At 41.6% G+C, this 24,086-nt stretch overlaps 1 protein-coding gene across 7 annotated transcripts in view; it reads left to right on the forward strand.

Moving 5' to 3' along the window:
- The window catches only part of CELF2 (CUGBP Elav-like family member 2), a 543,197-nt gene that overhangs the window by 295,079 nt on the left and 224,032 nt on the right, over positions 1-24,086 (forward strand). Inside the window, exon 1 of one of the 7 annotated variants that reach the window (XM_085082614.1) lies at positions 6,915-7,205. The exons of the other annotated variants lie outside the window; for them this stretch is intronic. Coding sequence (XP_084938740.1) covers positions 7,132-7,205 — 74 coding nt within the window. The 5' untranslated portion in view covers positions 6,915-7,131. Of the gene's footprint in view, positions 1-6,914; positions 7,206-24,086 lie in introns of those variants that run through there. 7 annotated transcript variants of the gene reach the window in all.

Genomic DNA, 24,086 nt, shown 5'->3' on the forward strand with positions numbered 1-24,086 from the left:
ACGTCAGCGTCTGAAGAATTGAGGGCCTCTAGAAAAGAATCAGAGGATTATCAGAAAACTTAAAATTTTAGAGATTCTAAATTCAACGGTACAACCTCTTGGTTTCATTTTCCTTCTCTTCTGCCTAAAAAAGATCTTCTGCTAAACTGTGAGGAAGAAGCTCACTCTGAAGCTTGAGAATTTGCCTGCATCATTTCAGCCCACATTTAATTTTAATGAGAGAGTTATATAACCCCCTTTAAAAATAACAAAACACTAACAGAACTGCATTGGCAACACCAGGTGTTCTGCAGTGCTGCTCCAATGAATCATATGGAGATTTGTCTGTGCACGGCTGATGAACATACATTAAACTCAGTTAACCCCCACCCCTGAATAAAGCAATGCAAAGTGACCAAAATTTTTCCTAAAGAGCCTTTCTCACAAAACAATGCCAAACTACATGCCTGCCCTAGGAACCTCATGGTTCCAGCATTTTTTCCTCACTAAGTTTTTGTATCAAGGGGTTGAGTTTTTCTTTAAAAGTTGCAGATGAATTATTGTGACCTTTCAAAGTGAAACATTTTATATTAAACACTAAGCTGGGTTAAATGTTTTGGTTCAGACGAGAAAATCAATGTTCCTGTTTGTTGCACTGTGCCCCAAATCTCTTAAATTGTTAAGAACAGCACATTTAACAGGTAACTCTGGGAGAAATGAACATGTGACTTCATCAATGTTCCTTTCAGACAGAGAATTTGTTGGAAAACTGAATCAGTGACTTGAGCTTGTTAAACATCTTGGTTCAGATGCTGTTCTTGACTCCAGGAAGTCCCTCAGCCACCAGTTGCTGGAAGGTGTGAAGATCACAGTGCACTTGCTATACTCATGCTCTTTCTCTTTCCATCCATTATCAGACTCAGGAGCATGGACTAGGTGGACCTTTTGATCTGGCCCATGTGGTAATTCTTGCACTGTTCATTTGAGGGACAAAGCCCCAAACCACCAAAACCAGGCATGGTGCAGTTTTCTGCACATCCAAATGCCTTACAGTTACTGCAGGAGTCTTTTCTTTATGTCCTTCATGTCTGATCTTTAACAGTTTCTGTCTGGGAAATATTAAAGTCAAACAAAGATAGCTACTTTATATATTTTCAGGGTGATTGTTATTTTTGAGGATTGGCATGTGTGCTAGACACTTCATGAACAAATGAGAAAAAAAAGACCTGTGAAATTGCCTACCTTAGATGCTATGATTTGGGTTTCAGGTGAAATCCAATCATTTTCAGTGCGAAAGAAAAACACATGGTAGAAGTGAATGAGAAGGGAGGATGAAGGTTAAGCTCATAAGGATCCTGCTGCTAGAAGTGGAGCACAGTAGGTTAATTCAGATATTGTAGTAAACCCCTCAGATGTCTTTGCATTTTGTGTTTGAAAGTAAGTCTACTTTTGGCTTCTTGCCTCTTTTGATATCCCTTAGCCACATTCTTTCTTTGCTGATGCCACATTAGAACTTCACACTTACCTTTGCCTGTGGCTTTTGGAGTTGGAGCTGCTCTCCAGCATCACCTCCTGATCCAGGCCATCCTCACCATCCACTTCCCTGATCCTGCATCTCTCCCAATAACCAGCCTCTCCAGGTGGGCAAAAATCTTCAAAAAACTCAAATTTATATAAAATGGTAGAGATTTTTGAGTCCCCAGTAGTTCTTCCTGTGGGTGTGCATGGCAAGCAGGAAGGTTTTTTGTCACAGTGGGATTTTTCCCCTGCCATGTGAAAGCATAGATGGGGCTTTTGCACATTGTGAGGATGGAGCTACACAGACAAGAGCATGAGATGTGTGATTTCCTCTGTCCCAAGTCATACGAGATTATAGGTTTTCACATGAAGATGAAATAATAGCCAAAACCAAGAATACTCAGTTCCCTCTTCCAGGGTTGTTTGGAAAGGTGATTTTTTTCTACCATAAATAACATTATTATTGTAGGAAATCAGGTCTGCCCAGTGCTTGCAGTACCCCAGATTCTCTCCTTTTTGGGTAGTGGCTGTTGATTGCCAGAGGGTGAGAAAATAAGGTAGTCCATAAAAAAAAACCAAACAAACAAAAAACCCAAGAAACACTGAAAAACCCAGTCAATGTCTGTTGCCAAGTCAAGATAAGACTGGGTTGACAAAAGCCTTGGTCTTGTGTCTATATGCACAAGGCACTAACACAAACACCTGTGGATCAATAGTGATGCTCTTCAATAGGACTGCAAATAAATAACTGGATGGTAAAGCTTGCCCTTGCAAAAATTTGCTTGTTACCTGCTTTACTTCAGTATTCACTAAACAAAGTGCTGAGCTCATGAACTGCCCAACTGGAGCAGAAGGTACTGGGCAGCCTCTCCTCAGCACTAGCCCTGTGCAGGATTGGACCTGAGGGTGATGATTGACCACCCCACGTGTCCTGGTGCTGTTCACAAAGAAGGTGTTCCTCCAAATTAAAGGCTTTTCCAAAAAACCCTCCATTTCATGTAGCATCTGCCTTGTGCCATGATGTGTTGCCTAATTGTTTTCGGAAAGATTGAGTTATTAACCACAAAATGGAACAAAGGCCCTTTACCCACAGTGGGATGAAATCACCTCATCACTGGTATAAAATAGGAAGGGGAAAAAAAAGAGAAGTGAGTGGGAAGTTTTACTATAGCAACCAAGTTTACATAATATCAATGCGCTTCAAGTGAAAGCTCTAGAAATGCTTAATTTGAGGTACCTTTTCACAGGGCTAATTTTAAATGACGTTTATTTCTGAAGATTACTGATGAGCTACAGTAGCCTACGGAAGTGGAGGAGGCCTCAGAAGCAGCTGAGATTTCAATACGTAAAATTCATTGATCAGTTTTAAACAGTATTTCAATTTTCTTTTTAAGAGGGTTTCTGATATATGCAAGTTATTTTATTTCTCAAAATAAGATGAGTGGAAGACTGTTGTGTGTATGGCTTTGTAAATACAAAATTCCTACTGAAAGGTTAAGTTTTCATAATTCAAAATTTTATTCCAATGTCAGATGTAACTGACAAAGACAGTTTTGTTCCAGGTAATCAAAATCTTCACAAATGGTAAAATGGTGTAGAATTGGGTCCATTACCTTTTACCACTCAAAGAAATGCACTACTTTTTGCTTTAATTTTTAATGATTTTTACATCATTCTGTAGTTTTGCCCAAGTGCTTTGTGTCACTTGTGCTTGTGTGCTTTGCTTTGCTGTTTCTTCTTTGTGCCCCCTCACGTTCTTGCCCCTCCAGAAGTCTGCTGTCAAGAGTTCAGCTGATGGGCTCCCTCCCTGATAGGCAGGTAGGCTCACATCCCATCACACAAACCAAAATGCTGTCCTGTCTGCTCTTAGTCATGCCACTACTTCCAGGCTCATGCTTTGCCTGGAAGGTAATTTCTTTGTGAAAGATAGCAAACACCTCATTTGCATTCACTAACTCCAGCTGGACCAGATTCCTGTTCCCCCTCGCATTAGTGGAAGATCCTGAGTGATTCCACTGGAGTCATTTGAGCCTGCTCCAAATTTACACCACCGTCACTGAGCTCTGCTTCTGCTGCCTCTGTTAGAAACTTGCTTTGATGCCAGAGATAAGCTGAATCCCGAGCATGTTCATTGGCTTAGAGGGGAATAAAGCAGAGGATTTGAACTCTCTTCATACTGCCTTGCAGGCTTGGGAGAGAGTGAAGTCATTCAGAAACTTTCCCTTGAAGTGCTTCCAACAGCAGCATTTCCTTGGCCCAATACTGGGGGGCAAGTTGATTAGAAGAATGGCAATTAAAGATCGGCTGAGGAGAGGGTCTGGAGAGGGGCTGAGGAGAGGGTCTGGAGAGGGGATGTGATGTGAGCTCCACACTGGATTTGGCTCTGGGATGTGGAAGGTGTCTGCTCTCTTTGTCACTTGCTGAGTGAATCCACAGGCAGTGATGTCAGAGTGAGCTCACACACACAAGTCACTGCTCAGTCCTGGCCTTCTGCAGCTGAACTTTTTGTGGGTTTTGTTTTGTTTTGTTTTGTTTTCTCTGAAGAGGTGTGTGATTTTCAAAGGTTGAGTTGTTTGGAGAAATTGCATGTAGCTCTGTGCTTGAAAAGCTGCTTGAACGGTGACTAATCTGCAAAGGTGAGGTGGAATTGCTTCATCTGCCCCACTCGGATGGAGAAAGCGAGGGGAAAACAGGGTCTGGGCCTCTGAAACGAGGGGAGGAGGGACAGGAGACAGCATTTGTAGCTGGAATAGGATTAAAGCCCGAGAATTGATGACTCCAAATTCTAGGTTTCTCCCTCAAAACCACCATATGCTCCACCAGTTGAAAAAGCTTAATATTGGCGGGCAGCAATAATGCAGCTCCTCTAAGCCAGTGTTTAGAGCCATTGTCTGATTTATGCTGTGAAAATTAATGCAGCTTCACTTGCCACTCTCGCCCCCCATTTCCCTCTGTACTGTAGCAACACATCAGAGCTTCTACTTTTTCCTTAATATTTAATAAAAGTTGCTATTTTGCGCATATGTGCTGGTCAAGAATCTGGCATTAATGTTACAAATAACAGAGCTGAGCCTGTAGCAGCATGTGAAACATTCAAGATTTTTTGTTTCTCACCACTTACCCTCTGCCTTCGAGAGTTAATTCATACACAGACACTACATAATTTATGTTTGAGAACCAAATTATTCGAATGCAGTTTTTCCCTCTAAGCTCTCCTTGAGTCGTATCTCAGTATCTTTTATGGAGAGGGTTTCTTTTTGCATTTGACCCTGTTCCTGCTTCTAACTTTTAAATGGCAAAAGCAAATGTGCTTTGAAAAGTGTGTTACACTGTAGTTGTTAAATAAAGCAATAACCTATGCACTTGTAATGCTTTCTCTATGACCTACTTACATACTACTTCACCCTCCTTATAGTATGATTAAAAGCTGCTTTGAATCCACTATTCCCTCAAGGGATTTGAGGCTAGAATTTAACAAACTGCTGAGAAGGCTTAAGTCAGTAAGAGGGCTTCCCTACAGCTTCTTCCAGCTAATTCACATGTAATTAAAAGGAAAATAAATATTTCAAAAGAACATACGTTTTAATGAAGCATTTTTAAGCACTTACACCTTGCAAAATGGGGCAAATTTATAAAGATCTCTCTATTCCATATGCAGATTTTAAGCAAAATTATTTGTGATCTTCTCCTCCTCCCTCTTCGCATCCTGTGCGAAGCGTGGATTTACTTTTCAGTCAGCAGCAGTGGGACTGTGGTCCTTAGAAGAGACAGGCTGGTGAGACTGAAGTCCTTTAGATCTAGCATGTACCAAAAAAACTAATGATCCAGCCGCACAGGGCGAAGTGGGGGTGGAGACTTCTTAGTTAAAAGAATATCTTCATCCTCACTGAACTGCCTGTATTTCTTCTGAGCTAAAACCTTTCCCTTCTGCAGTGGCAAGATTTTGAAATTGAAAGTTAATCCAACTCTGCTCTGGGCCGGATTAACCACCATGGAGGCCTCAGATCAAAAACCAGGTGGCTACATCCAGCTGGAGAAAGTTGTGCTGGTTTCTCCTTTCATTTGGACTTTGCACCTGATTTTTTTATCCACTGTATAGTCAGTCCTACGCTGTGATGGATGGGTGGCGTAAAGGAATCACCATGAATTCAGCAAAGAGGAGCCATAGCTTTGCTTTTCGTCTTTCTACGTGGATGTTTAGGTGCCATGGTGATGAGGACAGTATGTGAATGTATAGAGCAGAGCAGATTAATAACACTATAGATATCTGTTCAGGATTGCAGCTGTCCTACGGGGATTATGCTGAGGGCCAAGTGAACCTATTCTTTCTTTAGACTTGCAAAGTAGGCAAAAATTTTAGCAGCCTGAGGGGTTTTTCTCCTTTTTAACTGTTTAAAATTGCAAAGTGTCTTAGTGCAATAAACTGGACTCTAAAATTTTGCCTGTTCTGTATTTTTTTTCCTATCAAATCAACATTGGTCAAAATTTAAATAAAACTTGGCCTGAGTGATAACATTTTTTTTATGGGTCAATCTCATTTTTGTATTAGAAAGCTCTTTGAAAAGTTTAAGCATAGAAGGTTTTAATTTGCATTTGTTACTTTTTGCAAGTGTTGATTATCCATAACAAATCAAATTATAAAACCTGGAAAGAGATTCAGATGGAGAAGCACACACAATGGAGAGGAACGTTCTGTCTGTCTAGACTGCTCAGATCATCCAGTAATCTTCGTAAATATGTTAATATTCTTTTGCCTGGAGCAGCTTTGTATTGAAGCAAGTAGGTCTTGGGGATGGAAAGGAAAATTTATACAGATTTTCAGGGGGCGGTGGCGTGGGGAGGGGAGCTCCAGCTATTTGTATGTGTGGAATTCTGTGTGCATCTTGGTGGTGACATTATGTGCGCGGCCAACTCTGAGAGCAGCGAGGTTGGGAGCGGGTTTTTGGGGAGGCTACAGCCACGAGAAAGGATTTGCCGTCATTAGTTACTTAAACCCCTCTTCCTGATCACTGAGGACAGAGTTACTACCAGTTTCCCTCCAGCCACTAACATCACTCTGAGCATTTAAACCACCGCCAAGGTCTGAATGGCAGGAGTTTGAGCGGAGAGTGCCTGCACCCATTACCCTCCCAAACCCTCCCAGTGCTCCCAGTTTGGCCGGGAAGCGCGGTGTCCGAGCGAAGCCAGCGTGTGCTGCCGGCAGCGCCAGCCCGGGGCGCGGAGCTCGGGTCGGGCAGCGCTGCAGAGCCCCGGGCCGGTCCCGCCGCCCCCGGAGCCGGGCCGGGCGGAGCCGCGGAGCCCCGGGCGGGCAGCCCCCGGCCCGGCGGCGGCGATAGGCCTCTCCCGGGGCGGCGGGGGCGCAGGGGTTAACGGGGAGCCGCAGCGGGGAGATGGCTCCGCCTCCCCGCTCAGCACCTGGCGCTCCACCGACAGTTGCCTCAGCAGTCGATTTCGGAGGGGATTGGCGGAAAAAACCTAGAGGGGGAGAGAAATGTGACAACTGCCGGGGCTGGCGGCTGCCGCGGGGAGGCCTCCGCACCTGTGCCTGCCGCTCCGCCGCCCGGCGCAGTTGTGGGATCCGCCGCGCCCCGCCGCATCCTCCCGCCGACCGCCGCGGCGCCCCCGGAGCCCAGCATGACTTCTTCGTTCAAGCTGGATTTCCTTCCGGAGATGATGGTCGACGGCCGCTTGCTGGTCTCTGACAGAATGTAAGTGGCGGCGGGGCTGCCGCCGGGTCCCCCCGCCCCGGCTCCGGTACCGCCCGGCGCCGAGCCCCCGCCGCGGGGCGCGGAGCTCCGGCCGGCTCCCTCCCGCACCGCCCGCCCTGCCGCGGCAGGGGAAAGGGGGCTCGTACCCCCAGCCCCCCCCCCCTTCCCAAGTCTCTCGGTGGTCTCGGTGTCGTGCCCCCTCCCGGGGCGTTCGGCGTCCCGCAGGTCGGGCGCGGGGCGAGCGCGGGGCTTCTCGGCCGCCGCTGATGATGATGCAACGTGGAGAAACGCGCATCGGTGGCGCGGGGCTGAGCGCTCTCCCCTCCGTGCCCAGCGAAGCCCTCCTCAGACACCTGTCCCCTGCACCCAGCCCGGACCCACCCGTGTGTCCTCACCCCTTCCCGGCAGAATAAAAACGCCCCTGCAAAAGCTTCCTCAGTTTTCAAATTCAGATGAAATACTAAGCATCCACTGGGAGTACCAGGCAGAACGCAAGGATTTGGCTCTACTTTTCTTCTTTTTTTTTCCTTTTTTTTTTTTTTTTTTTTTTTTTTTTTTTTTTTTTAATACCGTCCCCGACAGCTGCCTGGTACTGCGAGTGTTAATTAGGGTGAGGATGGTTGTTATACGTGCAGCTGAAGTGAGGATGAGATGTATTGGAAGGCGCTGAATGCTGGAATTTCAGAAGCAGGAGTATTCCCTTAGCCCGGCTCTGCTCTATTAATCTCGATCTGAAAGTTTCTATTATCGTCCTCTTGGGCATTGCCAATTGACAGGTATTTTCAGGTAACCTAAGCCTTGCATGAAACAGTAAAAGCTAGATATGATGAAATAGTCATCTGCCGAAAAATATGAAGTCTGAGGAATGTGCTGCATTTTTTTACAGTATCCAAAGTATGTTTTATTTTGTTGCATTTTCTTCTTTCATCAGGATGACAAATGTGGTTTGAGTTACATTAGAGCGAGGCAAGAGGTTTTGGCATTGACTCTGCACTGAAGCTGTTCTGGTTGAGGCAGCGCTTAAGTTACAAGTGTAAATAAACTCGTGTGTGCAGCAGAGAGTGTCACCTGCAATTTGCACAAATCAGGTTGCATACTGTGCCCCCATCTAAGACTATTCAGACTTTTATTGCCTTTTTTACTGGCAACCAAACTTTATCCTGAGGTGGAATGCTTTTTCTTGCACCAGCAGTGTTCTGCATGGAGACATTCAGTAGTGGCCAGTTGTTCAGACAGCTGAGATTTAGTGAGTGGGTGGGAGAGGGGCAAGAGTCAGGGGGGGAAGCTACTTGGTGCAGATGACTTACACTATTTTTACAATCCTTGAAGGACAGTGAAGTGTGTAAATGCTGCCTCTTGTCTTAAATTCGTGATCTTAAATTTGAAAGAGTTCTGTGCTGTGTTTTGTTCTTCCCGTTGCAAAATCCCAGTTTTTATTGGCATCAGTCAGTTTTGGTAAAAGTGCTGTCTTATTTCTCTGCTTCTGCAGAAAGATTGACGAGGTTTGACTGTTAGGGTACAAAGTAGCAGCTGAACATGGGTATCTCTTGCTCTGCAGTCCTCTGTAGGGATCTGCCACAGCCGAGCTTCCCCTTGTTTTCATCATCTCAGCTTTGATTAGAGTTTCTACCTGCTGTCCTTCCAGGCAGTCAGAAAAGATCCTGCTAACAAACATCTCCAAGCTCAAAGGCACTATTAACTGTGGCTGATGATGCCCTGTTGTCACTTAAGCTTATATAACTTTATCTCAACTTGCCCCTTGAGGTGGGGGAGTACCAAGTCCAACTCTTTCTTCTGCATTGCTCTCTTCATACTCCTTTTCTCTGGGAAGCATCCATAGTGTATTTTAACACAGGTTGAAACACGGTCAGTGTTCATTAGATGCAGATCTTAATGTGTGTAAAGATACAAAAATTAATCTAGAGAACTATCAGCTCCCAAGTGGATCTCGAAATACAGAAGTTTGATAATGGAGTTGTTAAATGCACCCATCCTTGTAGAGCTGGTGCTGGCTCCTCATGTATTTTTGGGGGGAGGGGTGACTAAGTAATCTCTTGAAGGAAAAATAAACTTTACCTCCTGTATCATCAATGGTCATGTTGTGATGTGCGTCCTTGTATTAACCAAACCTTGCTTTGCTGCTGATCTAAGTAATTGTGGAGATGGTATGATTTCAAGGGATCATGTATCATGCATGCAAATTAATAGTGAGGCTAAATTGCCAACAACTCAGGGAGCTTCTAGTCCTAACAAAAATAGTCTTGGAACTAAATGCTGTGTGTGGGAGCTTCGCTACACTGCCTTTCTGAAACTCTGTCATTCGCTGTGTAAAACCATCTTTATCTTGTCCTTCTTAGCCAAGTGGTGACATACATTTATTTGCAAGTCCCCAGCTCTCTGGACTAATCACTGCTGACGAGGATGCAGTTTGATTACGCATCAGGGGTCAGGGGCACACGAGCACCTTCCCCTTTAGCTGCCCCCCCGGGTGAGCAGAGAGCCGCCAGCAGCGATAGCAGGGTGGCACGGAGCATCTGAGAGCACTCCGAGTTACCACTCTGCACAAAACTTTTAACCTCGCCATCTGCTCCAGCCATTCTGTGTAGCTCAGTCCAGTCTTCAGCAGAGAGGAATTTCCTATTTTAGAGCGAGGCAATTAGCAAAATATATGTATAGCACTTCTCTTTCACAGCACAAATTGGCAAAACTAGATTTTTTTTTTTTAATATATTTTATATGCTGGTGGCGTATCAGATGTTTTGGGAAATCAGGAGCATACAATATCACCTGCACTTCGCAGATTTAAAAATTCTTTGTGAAGGGAATTATTTTCAGAATCATCCATTCTTTCTACAGGAGAGAAAAAGGGAGTTTTTCAAGGAATACCTTTCAGTGCATATCTAGTGTGAAAGTTAACTGCCAGCTTGATAATTGCAAAGTTAAAATGCTTTTACCTCTGTGCAAATGTTAATTGCTCTCAAATGTTGCTTCCTTTCAAATTTTTCTGCTGTTACTGTATAGCTAAATGGAAGTAAAATAGAACATCAGATATGTTGAGCATGACTGTGTATAATTAAACTGTATGCATGGCATCAGTGTACCTGTTCAGTAACTTAATGGCAATTTATTAGTAAAAATTAATTAATGACATGGCATTGGAAAATAGATAGTCTAGGATATGAAGCATAAAGATGCATGAACTTCTGTTCTTGAGGGCAGATGGCAACCTGGATGCTCTAACCATGGTAAATGCCTGCAAAGAGCCCTACTTGGTTAGTGCTTTGGGAAAATCAGGAATTGTTTGACTGCTGTTGTGCGCTGCAGGGAAGAGGCAATTCTGAGGAAAATACATAGATATGTGTAGATGAAATGTGTGTGTATTTGGACTGGGTAGGAGAGGGTTAATGCTTACCAAGTGAGGTTATAAAATCTGAGTTCTATGTAATTTGCTGATTTCACTGGCTTACATGTTCATGCCAACTGGTTGATTGTAAAGTGGTTGCTTTGAGGATTAAATACTCATCGTTGTAACCCCCCCATGTTGATTTCTGCAGTAGCACCAAATACTTTTCCATTCCATGTTCTACATTTCAGTGCCTGAGATTACCTTTAATGTAAATGAGTATCAGTGTTTGTTACTGCTGAAACAAACTCAAATTTTGCTTTAATTTTTGGTAGCTGGATATAATGCCAATAAAATACATTGTGCTTAAACAGTGCGCATGCAACCACATGGGTTACATGGCAATAATGTGAAAAAATATTTAGCCTTTGATTTTCTTCTTCTTCTAATCCAAGATGACTCAAAATCAGATATATGAGCAATATGCTGATTAAAAAGTGAGTGAAGATCAATTTTTGATAGTTTTTGTTTCAAACAAAATGTCGTAATTCACAGGGCATGCTGCTTGCAGTACAAAATCCAGAACTTCCTTCTCTGCATCAAACCTGCAATATAGAGCTTTTTTTTTTTTTTTTTTTTTTTAAGCAAAAACTGGAGATAACAAATTTATGTTTTTAAACTTTACTGCAGGGAAACTCAACATCCTGTCAAAAATAATTTTTCCACCATCCGGTCTTTTTTGTATCTAGAATATCAAACCATGATTTGCTAACCAAAAATAAATAGTTGGGTATTTTTAAGAGGATAGTCTCATCCTTATACTGGCATTTTATTCCAACTTTGATTCAGCAATAGCTTTATTTTAAGTGTTATGAGTTTTATTTAAGTTACTTGTGTGACAGATTCCTTGGGCCGCTACTGAGGAAAAGCAAAGCAAAAAAAAGAAGAAAAATTTTGACTGTTGCCAAGGAGCTTCAGAAAAGAAAAAAATCTTTGGATATCTATTAAGTAATTACAATTTCATGGTGTCCTTCTCCCCATCATCTTTTCTAGAACCTCATTCAGTAGTTAACCTACGATAACTCTCAGCACATCAATATTTAAATATATCTTTCACTTCCTATGATACGATCTCACAAGTTTTAAGCCTCCCCCACACGTATTCATCATCCAAATTAATCATCAGTTATGATTGCTCTAACAACTTTGATAACTCTAAATATTTCATTGGCATTTTAGGATGTTCGATATCTTATGAGCATTTGGACTATTCAAATTTCATGATTAATTCGTGGATTAATATAAAAATATTTGACCAAACTGATACAGGGGAAAGGTGTACAAAATCTTTTCATTTTTAAAAGCACGTGGAATACAAAGAGTACACTTTGGCAAGACAACACTCTAGAGAGAAATAATTCTTTTATAGTTCAAGCATATAAAAACTTCTTTCCTACTGAAGTGGAGAGGCGGCGTTTTGATTTTTGGTTTCTTTTTTCGACATTTCCACTCACTGTGTTTGCTGTGGTGGATTATTTCTTGTGTACTCATATTGTTGCAAAGCATATTGCATCTCCCAACATGATTTCCTTTGATTAAAACAAACTTGCCAGGCAAGGTTAACCAGAGGCTAAAGTCACAAAATAGGAAATACACGTAGAAAGCAAGGCTGAGCTTTCCTCTGCAAAGAAGTGGGAGAACAAGAAAAACCTTCATAGGTACAAGAAAAATGCAGGAACAAGAATGCCTATTTGGAAAATAAAAACTAATTGGAGCAATAAATGTAATGTTCTCAAGTAATTGTGAAATAATTATTCCCCTTTAGAATCATCATACTTTAATTGCTTTCCAACGCATTCCTGCGTTCTCTGTGCCTATGGAAAGGAAGAGAAGTGCTTGTGTTCCCTCCAGGATTTCATTTTTCATTTGCAGTAAGCTGCTAGCTTTCTCGTAAAGGTTTTCAGAAATATGTTGCCTTAAATGCTGTTGTGTTCTTCCATATGGTGTTAAATAGAAAAGGTGAATGGCAGATGCTGGAGGTATAAATTCCCTCCTAACGTCCAGATGAAGCACCTTGAGATTTAGTTGTGCACTTTCTCCATCCTCTGCATCACAGATTTGTAATCAATCTCCCATTTTCATTGAGACTTGGTTACGTAAATAGGACACACTTCAGTAGTGTATTCTCTTTGCTCACAGCTTGATTCTTGAAAATTCAGCTGACAATAGTTTAAAATTATAATATTAATAAAGAGGAGATCATCTGGCCTTCAAAATGACATCTGAAAGCAGCTTCTGTTTTGTGTTAAATCTTAATTACTGTATTTAAATGAATGCCTAAATGAGCCAATTCACAAAGGAGTTGCCTACTGTACCAATAGTGCCTGTTTGGTGATTTTTTTTTCCTTTGGATTTACACAAATATAAAAAAGTAGTTTATATGGATGAGAACAGCTGCGTTCTCTTGCCTCTTACGACTCAGCTGAAGAAGGCTGAGTATCTCGAGTGTGTTCTCTGTCCTGGGACAGCTTCTCCCTTGCCTGCCAAATGGTGGCAATACTTGAAGCCAAGTTAAAAAGCAGTGTCTGAAAGAAACGTTGGTGCAGGAGCTGTGAGGAAGACCCTCCTCCTGAGTCAGATTTTGTGAGTTTACCCATCACTTACTATCAGAGGCAGCATATTGTCACAGCTGAGGGCAGGACTTAGGGCTGAGTACTGTGGAGAGGCTTGGTCCATGCCAAAGTGCTCCTGCCTCTAGTTAGGCTGGGAGGGATGTGCTTCTGCCCACTTCTGCTCAGCTTAGTCTGGAAGCAGAGAGCTGTGTCCTGGTTATTCTGGAATGAGATGCCATGCCCAGCTGTGCCCAGCTCCCCCTGCTCCCCACTGCATCAGGGATGGACTCGTCCCTGAAAAGGAGCATGCAGGGAATTTATGTCCTTGATGTCCCCTCAGCCTATGCATAGTGAGCCACTTTGGGTTTGCCAGGGAAACAACAACAACGACTTGAGTATTTTGCTTTATGATTTTCACATCCCTGTTCATTTCTTAAATTCTTGTGTGGATCTTACCCTGGGGTTTTAATGTTTAAAACCATGGCTATTCCAGAGATGTAGCTATTGCTCTTTCAGGAAAATGGCATTAATGACCTACCGATTTTTTCTTTTTTTTGTCATTATCATTATTGTTATTATTGTTTTCTTTTTGCCATGTGGGTTAGTGTGACAAAGAAAATGTAGTCCTGGCAGAAAAGCCTAACACTGTGCCAGCAGTCATAGGTAGCAATTCGTTGCAACATTAATTTACAAGTTTTTCAGTGTCTTTCCACTCAAGTGTACTCACCCCTGGACAACAGTGGAGATTTGGAGAGGGATATCCAGACACAAACAGCCCTTAGCTAGTGTGTTCAGCTGGATATCTCTATGACAGGAGGACTGTGACCCTTCCAGTCCCAGGTTATACTGTGCTTTCCCTCTGATCCTACATCCTGTATGCTTTGAAGCAGTTCCAGCCTGATATCAAGTCACAAGAGACAAGAGATATCTTTTGTTTCATAACCCTGAAAAATAATGAAAGTCCATCATGCTCTTAATCCAACGGCATGACACTGTCTTCTTGCTTAATATGTAAGTGCTCTTCCCATGTCTTGCTCCTCAAAAGCCTTGCCCCACTAAATTGCTCAGAGATGCAAAAAACCCTAAACATCCACAGCTTGCTTGACCCACCACTTGTGGTGTTGACTCCCAGGGCACTTGGTCCAGTGATGGTGCCTGGACTAGTGTGAGATAAGAGCACTTCATTTGCCTGAAACAGACCCAGTAGTTGAAAATTATTAGCTTCTGGAAGAGGATAACTGCATCTGAAAATCTACAAAATCAAGTGATCTATTCCCTTCTCTATTTTTTTTCCCCTGGCTCATTCAATTGCTTGGCTCTGTCAGCCTTCGCCTGCAATTCATTGCTAGCGAGAGAGACATCTGGTTCTGCCCTTTATCAATAAATGCTTTTATATTTATTTTTATATTTCACCACAGATGGAATGTAGAACAAGCATTAGGAGTTTGAAATGTTGTCAAACATACTCCATGCCCAGTGGCTATTGCTCAAAGACAACTCTTTTCTATACCTGGTTCTCATACAAGATGCTCTAGAAATTGCAGGTCTGTGGTTTGTCTTGGTTTCACCATGAGTTTTAGAAAACTTGATCCCCCTGTTGTGTCTTCCAGGGGAATAAAAATAATCTTTCATTTTATGTGCAGTGTCTCTCTGTTAACATATAGAAAAGCTGATAATTTCATTAGTCAGTAAATGAACTTTCAATTTTTTTCTTAATCCAGTTTAATGTCTTCCTCCAAGATCTTACTGCTTAGAAACCAGTTTTTCATGTTCTAATGGCCTTATCAAAACTGCATTTAACCCCAGCTGTCCAAAACAAAAACCACATAAACAAACAAGAAAAGAGAGAGAGAGAGAAAGAGGTCAGGAAATCCCAGTGACTAATACTTTACATATGCATTTAGTCTTTAAAACTGATTTCTGAAAATACCTTGACTGGGGCGATATTCAGAGATTTGACCACAAAACCAGAAATGCCAAGTTAAGGAATAACCACAGATGAGCTAGACGATCTCTCCAGGAAAAAAAATGCAGAAGTCATTCTCCTTGTCCTAAACTGACCCATGTCATGCAACTTCTTCCTCGAAGCACTGAATTTTTTGGATTGCCAGGTGAGCGCTGGCTTTTTCCGGCAGGTTCAGCGTTGCCAACTCCTTGTGGAGATCAGTATTGAGTGGGAGGGGAGCAGGGGGAAGAGGAAGGAATAAAATTAGCATTTAATTTTGCAGGATGTGGAAAAATCAATGACAAGTGAAGCAATTCTTAGAAAAAGAGAACCTCTCTGGACACGTAAAGCACCATTATCTGATGTTTTATTACCAACTATAGCCTGCAGTCCGTGTTCAAGCCAAACTTCCGATGGGTTTCCAGGAGCTTGGCTTGAATGAGGAATGCAAAATGTTGGGCTTTGCATCCCGTGCCAGGCTGTCCAGCTCTGAACGATGAATTGCAATTGTGCACGTGGGTTTTGCAGCCTTTTTCTCATTGCTTGCCTCACAGTGAACTTCAACATGGAAACATGAGAAAAATAACTTCTCAGATACTCTTCTACCTCACTAGCAGAGTTGCTGTCTTGATGATGAAGTGGAAGATAAGTCAGTTTTAGTTAGGCAGGTGTTCTTTTGAGGCATGTTCACACGTCTCAGGTTGGGGCAGGGGGATTCTGGTGTTCTCATCAAATCTTTTCCCCCTTTGCCAGAGAGGAGGATTCATCTTGACGCCTGAGGGCTCTCAGCTTTCACAGATACCTCTACTGTTTGGCTGCAGAAGATAGAGTACAACTTCTGCTTTTAAGTTGGTTTGTTGTCTGTGGAGAGTAAATGCAGCAGCTTTATAACTGTGCTCAGAAAAGTCCAGCACTATATTACGGATTTTTAAAACAATTGGCTTTGCCTGATTTCATTGTCCCCTAAGTGCAGCCTAGAATCTCACTTGGCAGACCACATTTATTTATCTTCAAGACAAGGCTGTGTAGAATAAGAAAAGCTTAGAGCTTCAGTATCTTCTTCTTGCCATTCTCATGTCTGTGCTATTCCTGGGGTATTTCACTGGAATAGGATGAAGTTTTAGTATGTATTGTGGAACATAATGATTTAGGGTCAGATTCTGGGTATTTTTGTCTGTTTTCTTTCTGCAGTGACTGTTTCAATGTGGCCATATAGCTGCTGACATAGGGTTCTAATTGTCATTGGAAAGTGAGACAGCAGCAACTCTTCAATGTCCCATGCAAACCCTTCCTTTGAAACCAACAGGAGTGAGACCTGGTTTCCAGCCACAGATATTGCTTACAAGTCTTAATGTGGCCCAGAAAGTCTTCAAGAATACTGGCTGATCTCTGTGTTTTCAAAGTATTATTCCGGGCTCCTTCAGGTCATTTCTTCTTCCCCTGCATGCACAGCTTATCGGATTTGGGTAAAGGTCCTGCAGCAGCCTGTGTGTCTGTGTTGATGAACAGCAGGCCAGTCATAGCAGGAGATGCACGCTGGAATTCTGAAAGGAACAATTTTCAGCTTGCTCAGATGCCCATATTGCTACCTGGAAGCTCTGCAGGAGCTAGAGACTTATTTGGCTGATTCTGTGCCTCTTTGCTCCCTCTGTCCTCACCTCCCCATCATGGGATGCTTAGGCTTCTTTACTTTGCTGGCCCTCAGAGGATTTGAAGGTCTCTGAGCACCCCTGAGCTCTCCATTTCTTCTCAAGTGGGAAAGGCAATGGAGAGGACTGCTGCTGACTTCAGCCAGTCGAGCCTCTGATTTTCCTGTTTGGTTTGAAGCCACATATACAGAGTGAATTTGGAGTTGAGAGATGCCAGGCCTCTGGGCAAAATTAATATTGTGGAGCAGAAAAAGGTATGTATTTAGGCAAGGCTTTCGTATAAGATGCAAATTCAGGATTACTTAGTAGAGAAAATAATCATTTAAAATTAATGCTATATTTAAAAAGTGGAGCATCATTTGTGTTAACAGGAATGAAGGTTTTATTTTTAAGCTGAGCAAAGCCTTAAATCCCAGAAAATAAAGTTGCTGCTGATAATTTCTGGACATGAACCTGGAAGGCTTCATGGAAACTTAGAAATAAATCAACTTCCCTCTCCTTTCCCAAAACTCTTTGGGCAAAAAAAAGGTGTAAATATTTAACAGCAAATAATCAGATTGCCAAGAACAGCAAACAAAGCCTTTTTATTCAATTCTATATTATGCTGTAAATAATGAAAACCCTCATAGATCTAGCTGGATTTTTTTTATCAGTGAAGAAGCATGCAGTACTCTAAAAATCTATCAACATAGCTAAGACTTTTTCCAGCCTTTTACCACTCCATGCCATATTTTTATCTGTCCCTGAAATATGCAATTTGCCCTGCTTATGTTTGTTTAAACTGCTGGGAGCCTTCAGCATGCTCTGATCTGTGGTGTAAGCAAGAAGCCTTCCCTGCCCTTACCTACCTTGTGAGTTAAGAGCCATCCTGCTCTGCTCTGCCTTCTCACTGTCCATTCAGTATCCACAGAAACACCACTGTGATTCCTTCCCTGCTTCTCTGGTGGAAGAAGTTCCTTCAGATATCTGCAAAACAGTTACTTTGTTTTCTTCCTTCTTTGTTAAGTAAGGGAAACCTATTGAACTTGGAGAACCACCTGGAATTTAGATCTGAAGTGCTTAATGATTTTATATTCTTACTGTCCAGATAGTGATTCAAATTTTGAAAGTCCCAGAAAGCATGACCAACCTTTTTTGTGTGGTTTCATTGACCCAGCAGAGTGGAATTATCAGTCCTGACTATGATTTTCTAGGTCTTCTGTGGATCTGTTGCTTGACAAAGTATAGTAGTTTTTCTTGCACTTTTGTAGTGGATGTTTTAGTAGGTTCTCTCAGCTCTGTATTTCAAACAGTCTTGTACTACAGTTGTGAACCAAATACGATACTATCATGTTGTTTTCTTTTTCTCCACAACCACGAGTTGCCCTACTTACCCAATGCAAATCACTGTGAATCTACGTAACATGTCTTTCTCAAGGGCATCTGTTAATTCCATGTGACAGGCTGGGGAGCTTCAGCCAGGAATATTGAGCACTGAAAGTAGACCTGTTTAGGCTCAGTAGCACTTAAATTTAATCAAATTTTAATCAGTCCTCCTAAATTATGGCTTTGACAGACTTTGTGTGAGAGCAGTTTCTTCAACGTTGAGGTGTTTAGGTGGGACTTTTATTACTAACAGCATTCCCCTGTACAGTAAATATATACAGCACCAGGTAGGTGATGCAGCAGGAAGACACAGTGGTCTCAGTAGATGACAACCTTCTCTCTAAATGCTTGACTTTTTATACAACAAAACTGGTGGTAATACTCAATGAAAATGAGTGGTTTGGAATCAGCTCAAATATTCAGGTTCCAGAAAGACTGGTTGTTATAAATAAATTAAGGACTGAATCCAAAGCTCGTTGAGTCGATGGGCAGACTCCCTTTGATTTCAAAGCACTCTGTATCTGTGATCCAAATGCACCGCGAACAAATAAAGACAAAGAATTTATGTTGATTGGACATATTCAGTGTGACAAGAGCTTAAGTCTGATTCTCCTCTTTGCTTATGAAACACAACTGTGTGCTTCTCCCCGGGGTTGCTGGAAGACAAGTATTTTGGTAGCTGCATGCTAGGACTCACAATTAGTGCCAGCACTGGCTCCTAGAGCTAAGAATTGCAGTGCTCTATGGAATGGAGAGAAAGTTATGGAAAGGGACAGAAAGTTAGGGCTGATAGCAATGTATTTTGGGGTTATCCTGATTTGCCTTCAGGGCTTTAAAGGTGTTAATTTATCCTCCTATTTTTATTTTTCTTAATTCTTTCTATAAAAGGTCATCTTGATCTGTTATGGTGGTAAGTTTAATGTCATCAAAACACTTGCAGGCAAATTGTGGTCTTTAGAGAGAGGAGGTTCTCTGCTGGCTCTGAATGCCCTCTGTTCTCATCCCTTGTACAGGTTGGAATATTCTGTGGTGTCAAGCACTGGGTCTGCCTGCTTTCACACCTGTGGGACTTGGGGACACTGTGTAGATTCTTCTTTCTGCCTGTAAAACCTTGTTTAGAAAGTGGGTTAATTTTCTTAGTCAAGGAGCTCAATGCACTCCAAGGGATGGATATGTTGCAAGTAGCACCAGAGCAGCATCAAGATTGTGTTTCAGACTGATTCTGGTTTACTGCTGAAGTAGATGCTGAATAGAGATGCACAAATCACTTTTGCTTACGATATGATTAACTTACCTGAAGCAGAACTCCTCTGATACGGACTTCTGTTTTTAATATCAGATACATATATTTCATTTTACCCTAAAATAGTTTACTCTTTTGGATCTTCTGAACAAATCAAATGTTTGATTTCTGTTTCTGAAATTCATGATCACGTTAGCTTTGAAGCAGCTTTCAGTCTCATTTCTAAACTGAAGCTGGTTAGTTTGTCTCAAAGTGACTTCTCCTCATGCAACCTTGATACCTTTTTACTCGCTATCTTTTTTTTTCTGATCTAGATTTACTTTTGCAACTGTGAAAGGCATGGCCATTTGAACAAGGTGTACTGAGACACCTCTACATTTTTAGCTACTTAATTTCTAATTTTTTATAGACCTCAAATTTTCACAGTTAACTCCAATTAATCTTTGTTCTGGTTTATTTAAGTTCCCCATGCAAAGAGTAGAATATTGGGAAAAGTAAAAGCAGAATGTGTGTATTGGTTAGTATAAACCACAGTCCTTTTCATACTGAACATTAGCTTGTTGAAATGGCTCCACTCTTGGCAGAAGACAAGCTTCGTAACCTAAGAGGATGTGATTTGAGTGGAGTTTTCATGCCCCATGTGCTCATTGTGTTCTTGCCACTGATGCAAACATTATCTATAATTACATTTTCAAGAGACTGAAAATTGCAGTCTTTGTGGAACAAAAATGCAGCTGAAGAATGGAATGTATATCCTCTCCACCCTCATTATAAGGCTTATAAAAATCAAACTATAAGGCCCAGTACCGTAGCTTTCAGATTACAGGAAACCAGCACTGTCAGCCTGCAGTAGAGCATTTTTCACTGAAAATTAAGGCCTTTTGATTATCAAGCTAGTGCTGTTATTTCTGCTAGTTTGCCACTGAGACTAGTCAAACTAAAATTTGTAATTCAGATCAGTATAAATAAAGTTGGAGTAATTAGTCTGTTTGCTTATTTACAATATTTTCATGGATTTGAGATTTCATTCACAATTGGTGGCAACATTAAAAGATTTATTAGACAGATCATAACATGGGTGTTGAAACATCCTACCACACCATAATGTGGAGCAGCCATGTTCTTCAGGGGGAAAACAATAGTACTGGAAATGTTGTTTTCAGGATGTTCTCCTGGACACTGAGGAGTTTTAGTGCTGCTGCTCAAACTACACATCTCACTAGAGCACCTCTTCCCTACATCAGAGTTACATCTTCATTCCAGTGGCTGAAGAACCAGAAGTAGAAAGGAGAATGTACATCCTTGACTTTCTGTGTAAAACAAGCACTGGAAACTAAAACGAAAGCTTTCAGGGGGAGACAGCTTATCCTGATCTCCAGTAGCATGCTCTTTAGAGTAGAAATTATTGAAATCATAGTATATCAATCACTTGTGTTCATAACACCCATGCATTCATTTTCCTCTTATGAACTTCAGTTCTGAATGGGGTTTTCCTTCCAATAAGTGGGGCATTTAAATGTTCTCTGAAAGTGAAGTTTCTCTCTGATATCAGGGAGATAATTGCCTTTGGATAGAACAGCACATGCAGTTATTGGTTCTATGATTTACTGCATCGAGGAGTGTGCATAGAGGTGTTGAATGATCACATCAGTGCTAATAAATAGATAAATAAGAGATGGTCCTGAATGCCTATAAATCCATAAGAATAAATGCAGGAATGTAGGAATTTGTTAGGAACACAAATAGTCTGGATTAAAATTAGTGTGTATTCACCTTTCAAGCTGGTTGCTTTTTATTTTTACAGAGGAAGTAATAATTTGGTTGCTCATCCTCGGTTCACAGTTATTGTTAAAATAAATTTTAAAAATAATTTGGATGAAATTGTATGACTCTTACTAGATACCTGTTTATGACCATCCAACTTCATGTGGAAAGGGGCTTGGACAACATCACATTGCAGGCAGGTGACAATAAAGGCAACTAGATCCACATACTTTCTGCAGTTGCTGCCCAAGTTGGTAATTCTGCCTCCAAGTTCTGCTCCCTGATTGCTGCAAGTTATACACAGGAACACTGTGGTGATTGAGTGCTGGAGTTCCCAGGACAGCATCTATTCTTAGTGGTCCAGCAAAACTTATTAAGAAAAGTAATTAGAACAAAGCTCAAGTACATTAGCGTCTTTAATGCTCCTGAATTCTCAGAGCTGTCTTCAGCATTGGCAGAGGCTGTTTCCAGCAGAGAAACTGAATCAACTTTCTTTGCTGAAGTTAAACCTCCTTTGGTCTTCGGCATCGTAGTGGGAATTTCTTCTTACATAATGATATCAAGACCCAGACAGATCAAAGGGCGTTGGTATTCCAATTAGTGAAAGTAACCCACTTTGCTTTTTATTTTTTATGATGGATTTCTGTCAAGATGCAAAGTTCTGTGTTTCTGCCCGCTTCTTATGTGTGGTGCTCTTCTATGCCATGTCACCTCACACCTTTTCTGTCACCTCCTGAGGCTCAAGAACTATTATGTGCTTGTGTAACTATCCATTTCCCTTTAAAGATTCATTTTTTCTTTTCTTCTTCTTCATCATAAGTCTGCCATCTTAACTCTGGCAGGCTAGAAATGTATTTTCTTTCTCTGCTTGCAAGACGACCCAGCATTACATTTGCTCAACAAATCATCTCCACCATCCTCCTGAATATTTGTTTCTCCATTGGAATCCAAAAAGCAGTTTCAAGCCTGTGCAGTCCTGCCTGGGGAATCAAAACTGTGTCTCCTTGGGCTTTCAGGAAGTCTTTGGGGAGATCTCTGTGACATTTAAACTACTTCAGAGATTTGAGTGGCTGTATTCCTGAGATGGGAGTGTTCACTAAAGAGCTTCAGTACAGGGAGACCTGCTCTATTGAGAGGAGCTAAAAGGAGAGGTGGTCTTCATTTTTTCTTATTGTATACCTAAATTCACTCATCTTGGGTACTCATCCCCTTCCCCAGGCATTCCCCTCCCTGCTGATTCTGGTAGAGTTGGACAAGAGTTAACAAAGTGCCCTTTGAGCTGCAGGATGTCCCATTAGGCAGGAAAACAGGTTTCTAGGTTTTACAAGTCCAGACTACTCACATTCACTTACTGAACAAGCAGTCTATTTATAAAAGGGACCACAAGCTATTTTTTCTTCCCTTATGCCAATTAGTGACAATTTTTAGGTCTTCTCTTCTGCCACACTCAGGTTTTTTTGTCTTTGTTCTTCAGTTGCCTTCGAGAGGTCTTTTGATGCTTTCTGTACTGTTGCTTTCTAGGCCAGACAGTCGCGTCTAATGTCACTCCTGACAACGTGCAGTCTGTATAGTAAATTTAATAGAATAACACCCATTTGTTCTTTGCCTCAAAAATAAAATCTTCTTCCAGTGGAAGCTGCTGAATTGCAAGGATTGCACAGCGGCTTGTTCTTCTGGGAGCACCTGAAGGACAGTTGAGAAGACACATCACTGTGGCCACACCAAAACTCTGCTACTTGGTTTTCCTTCTTAGCAATTTTTATACCTTTGGGGGAGCAAAACATAATTCTCAGTAAACTGGCTTGTGCCTGCCTTGAATCAAACTTGTCCCATTTCAGATATTTGTATCATAGATTTCCAATGGCACTAAAAATATGTGTGTTAATTTTAAAAGATTCTCAGGACTTTTCCAAGGATGGAGAGGAAGTTTATCCCCTAACTCCTGAGGCAGGGTGACTTTTGCCTGGCACTGCAGACAGGATTGATGTTAGTTTCCCAACCAACTTTTTAATAAAATACCCTGTTTGAATATAAATATTAGAGTAGTCAGAAAGGAGTCTGCCAGTACCTGCCTGAACATTGCTGCTTCCCCCACACTGAGTTGCATGCTGATCCTCAGGCTATTCCATTCTGTGATGCTAATAGCACTAATACAGTATCATTGTGTTTGAGGCTTCAAAGATACTATACAAGCATTTTCTTATGATTCCCTGATCTTTGCATTTATACCCAGCTGTTTGTTATTCAGTTCAGCCATCAGCATCTAAGTCTCAATGGACCATGTAATATGCAGCTGTAGCCAGATGTAATGCTTCCTTTTCCTAAATGTTTCTGTTAGAAGCTAAGAGTGGCAGGCTAAAGACGACTGATAACAGTGTTGCTTGCATTAATTTAAACTCCAGAGCTACAGTGATTCTGTTTGGCAAATTTATTCCATGGCCAACAAGCAGAGCAATATTTCCAATCTCCATCATTGCTAGTAGTGTTGACATTAAATACATTGAGTATGTCTGCACTGATATGAATGTACTTATGGTGCTAATTCAAATAGGAGAGGGATGTCCAATTTGCATAAACAAATATATTTTCAGATACAGTTCTATTTAAGAGAGATAAAGACGGGAAGAAGCTTGTTCTAAACAATGACTCGCAATAATTTAGAACAGTTCAACAAATCTTCACCCTACTTAATTTTTTGTTCTCTATAGGTAGCTGGGGAGCCTTTTCAACCCCTTGTTCAAGCCACAGGCAAGTCTTGCTCTGCTCATCTTTCCTGGCATGGGTGGTGGCACAGAAGGGAATTGCAGTGTTTTGAGTTTTGGAGTCAATGATCTTTAAGCTCATTTCACACCAAAACCATTCTGTGATTGATTCTTAATTGATGCCAATGAGTGGTTAGAGACTTCTGAGCGACTTTGGACAGGAGCATTCTTCACAACTGCAAAATGCCATGTCAGTGG

The sequence above is a fragment of the Lichenostomus cassidix genome, chromosome 1Aa (genome assembly GCF_008360975.1).
Source record: "Lichenostomus cassidix isolate B80296 chromosome 1Aa, HeHo_3.0, whole genome shotgun sequence".
Taxonomy (NCBI): domain Eukaryota; kingdom Metazoa; phylum Chordata; class Aves; order Passeriformes; family Meliphagidae; genus Lichenostomus; species Lichenostomus cassidix.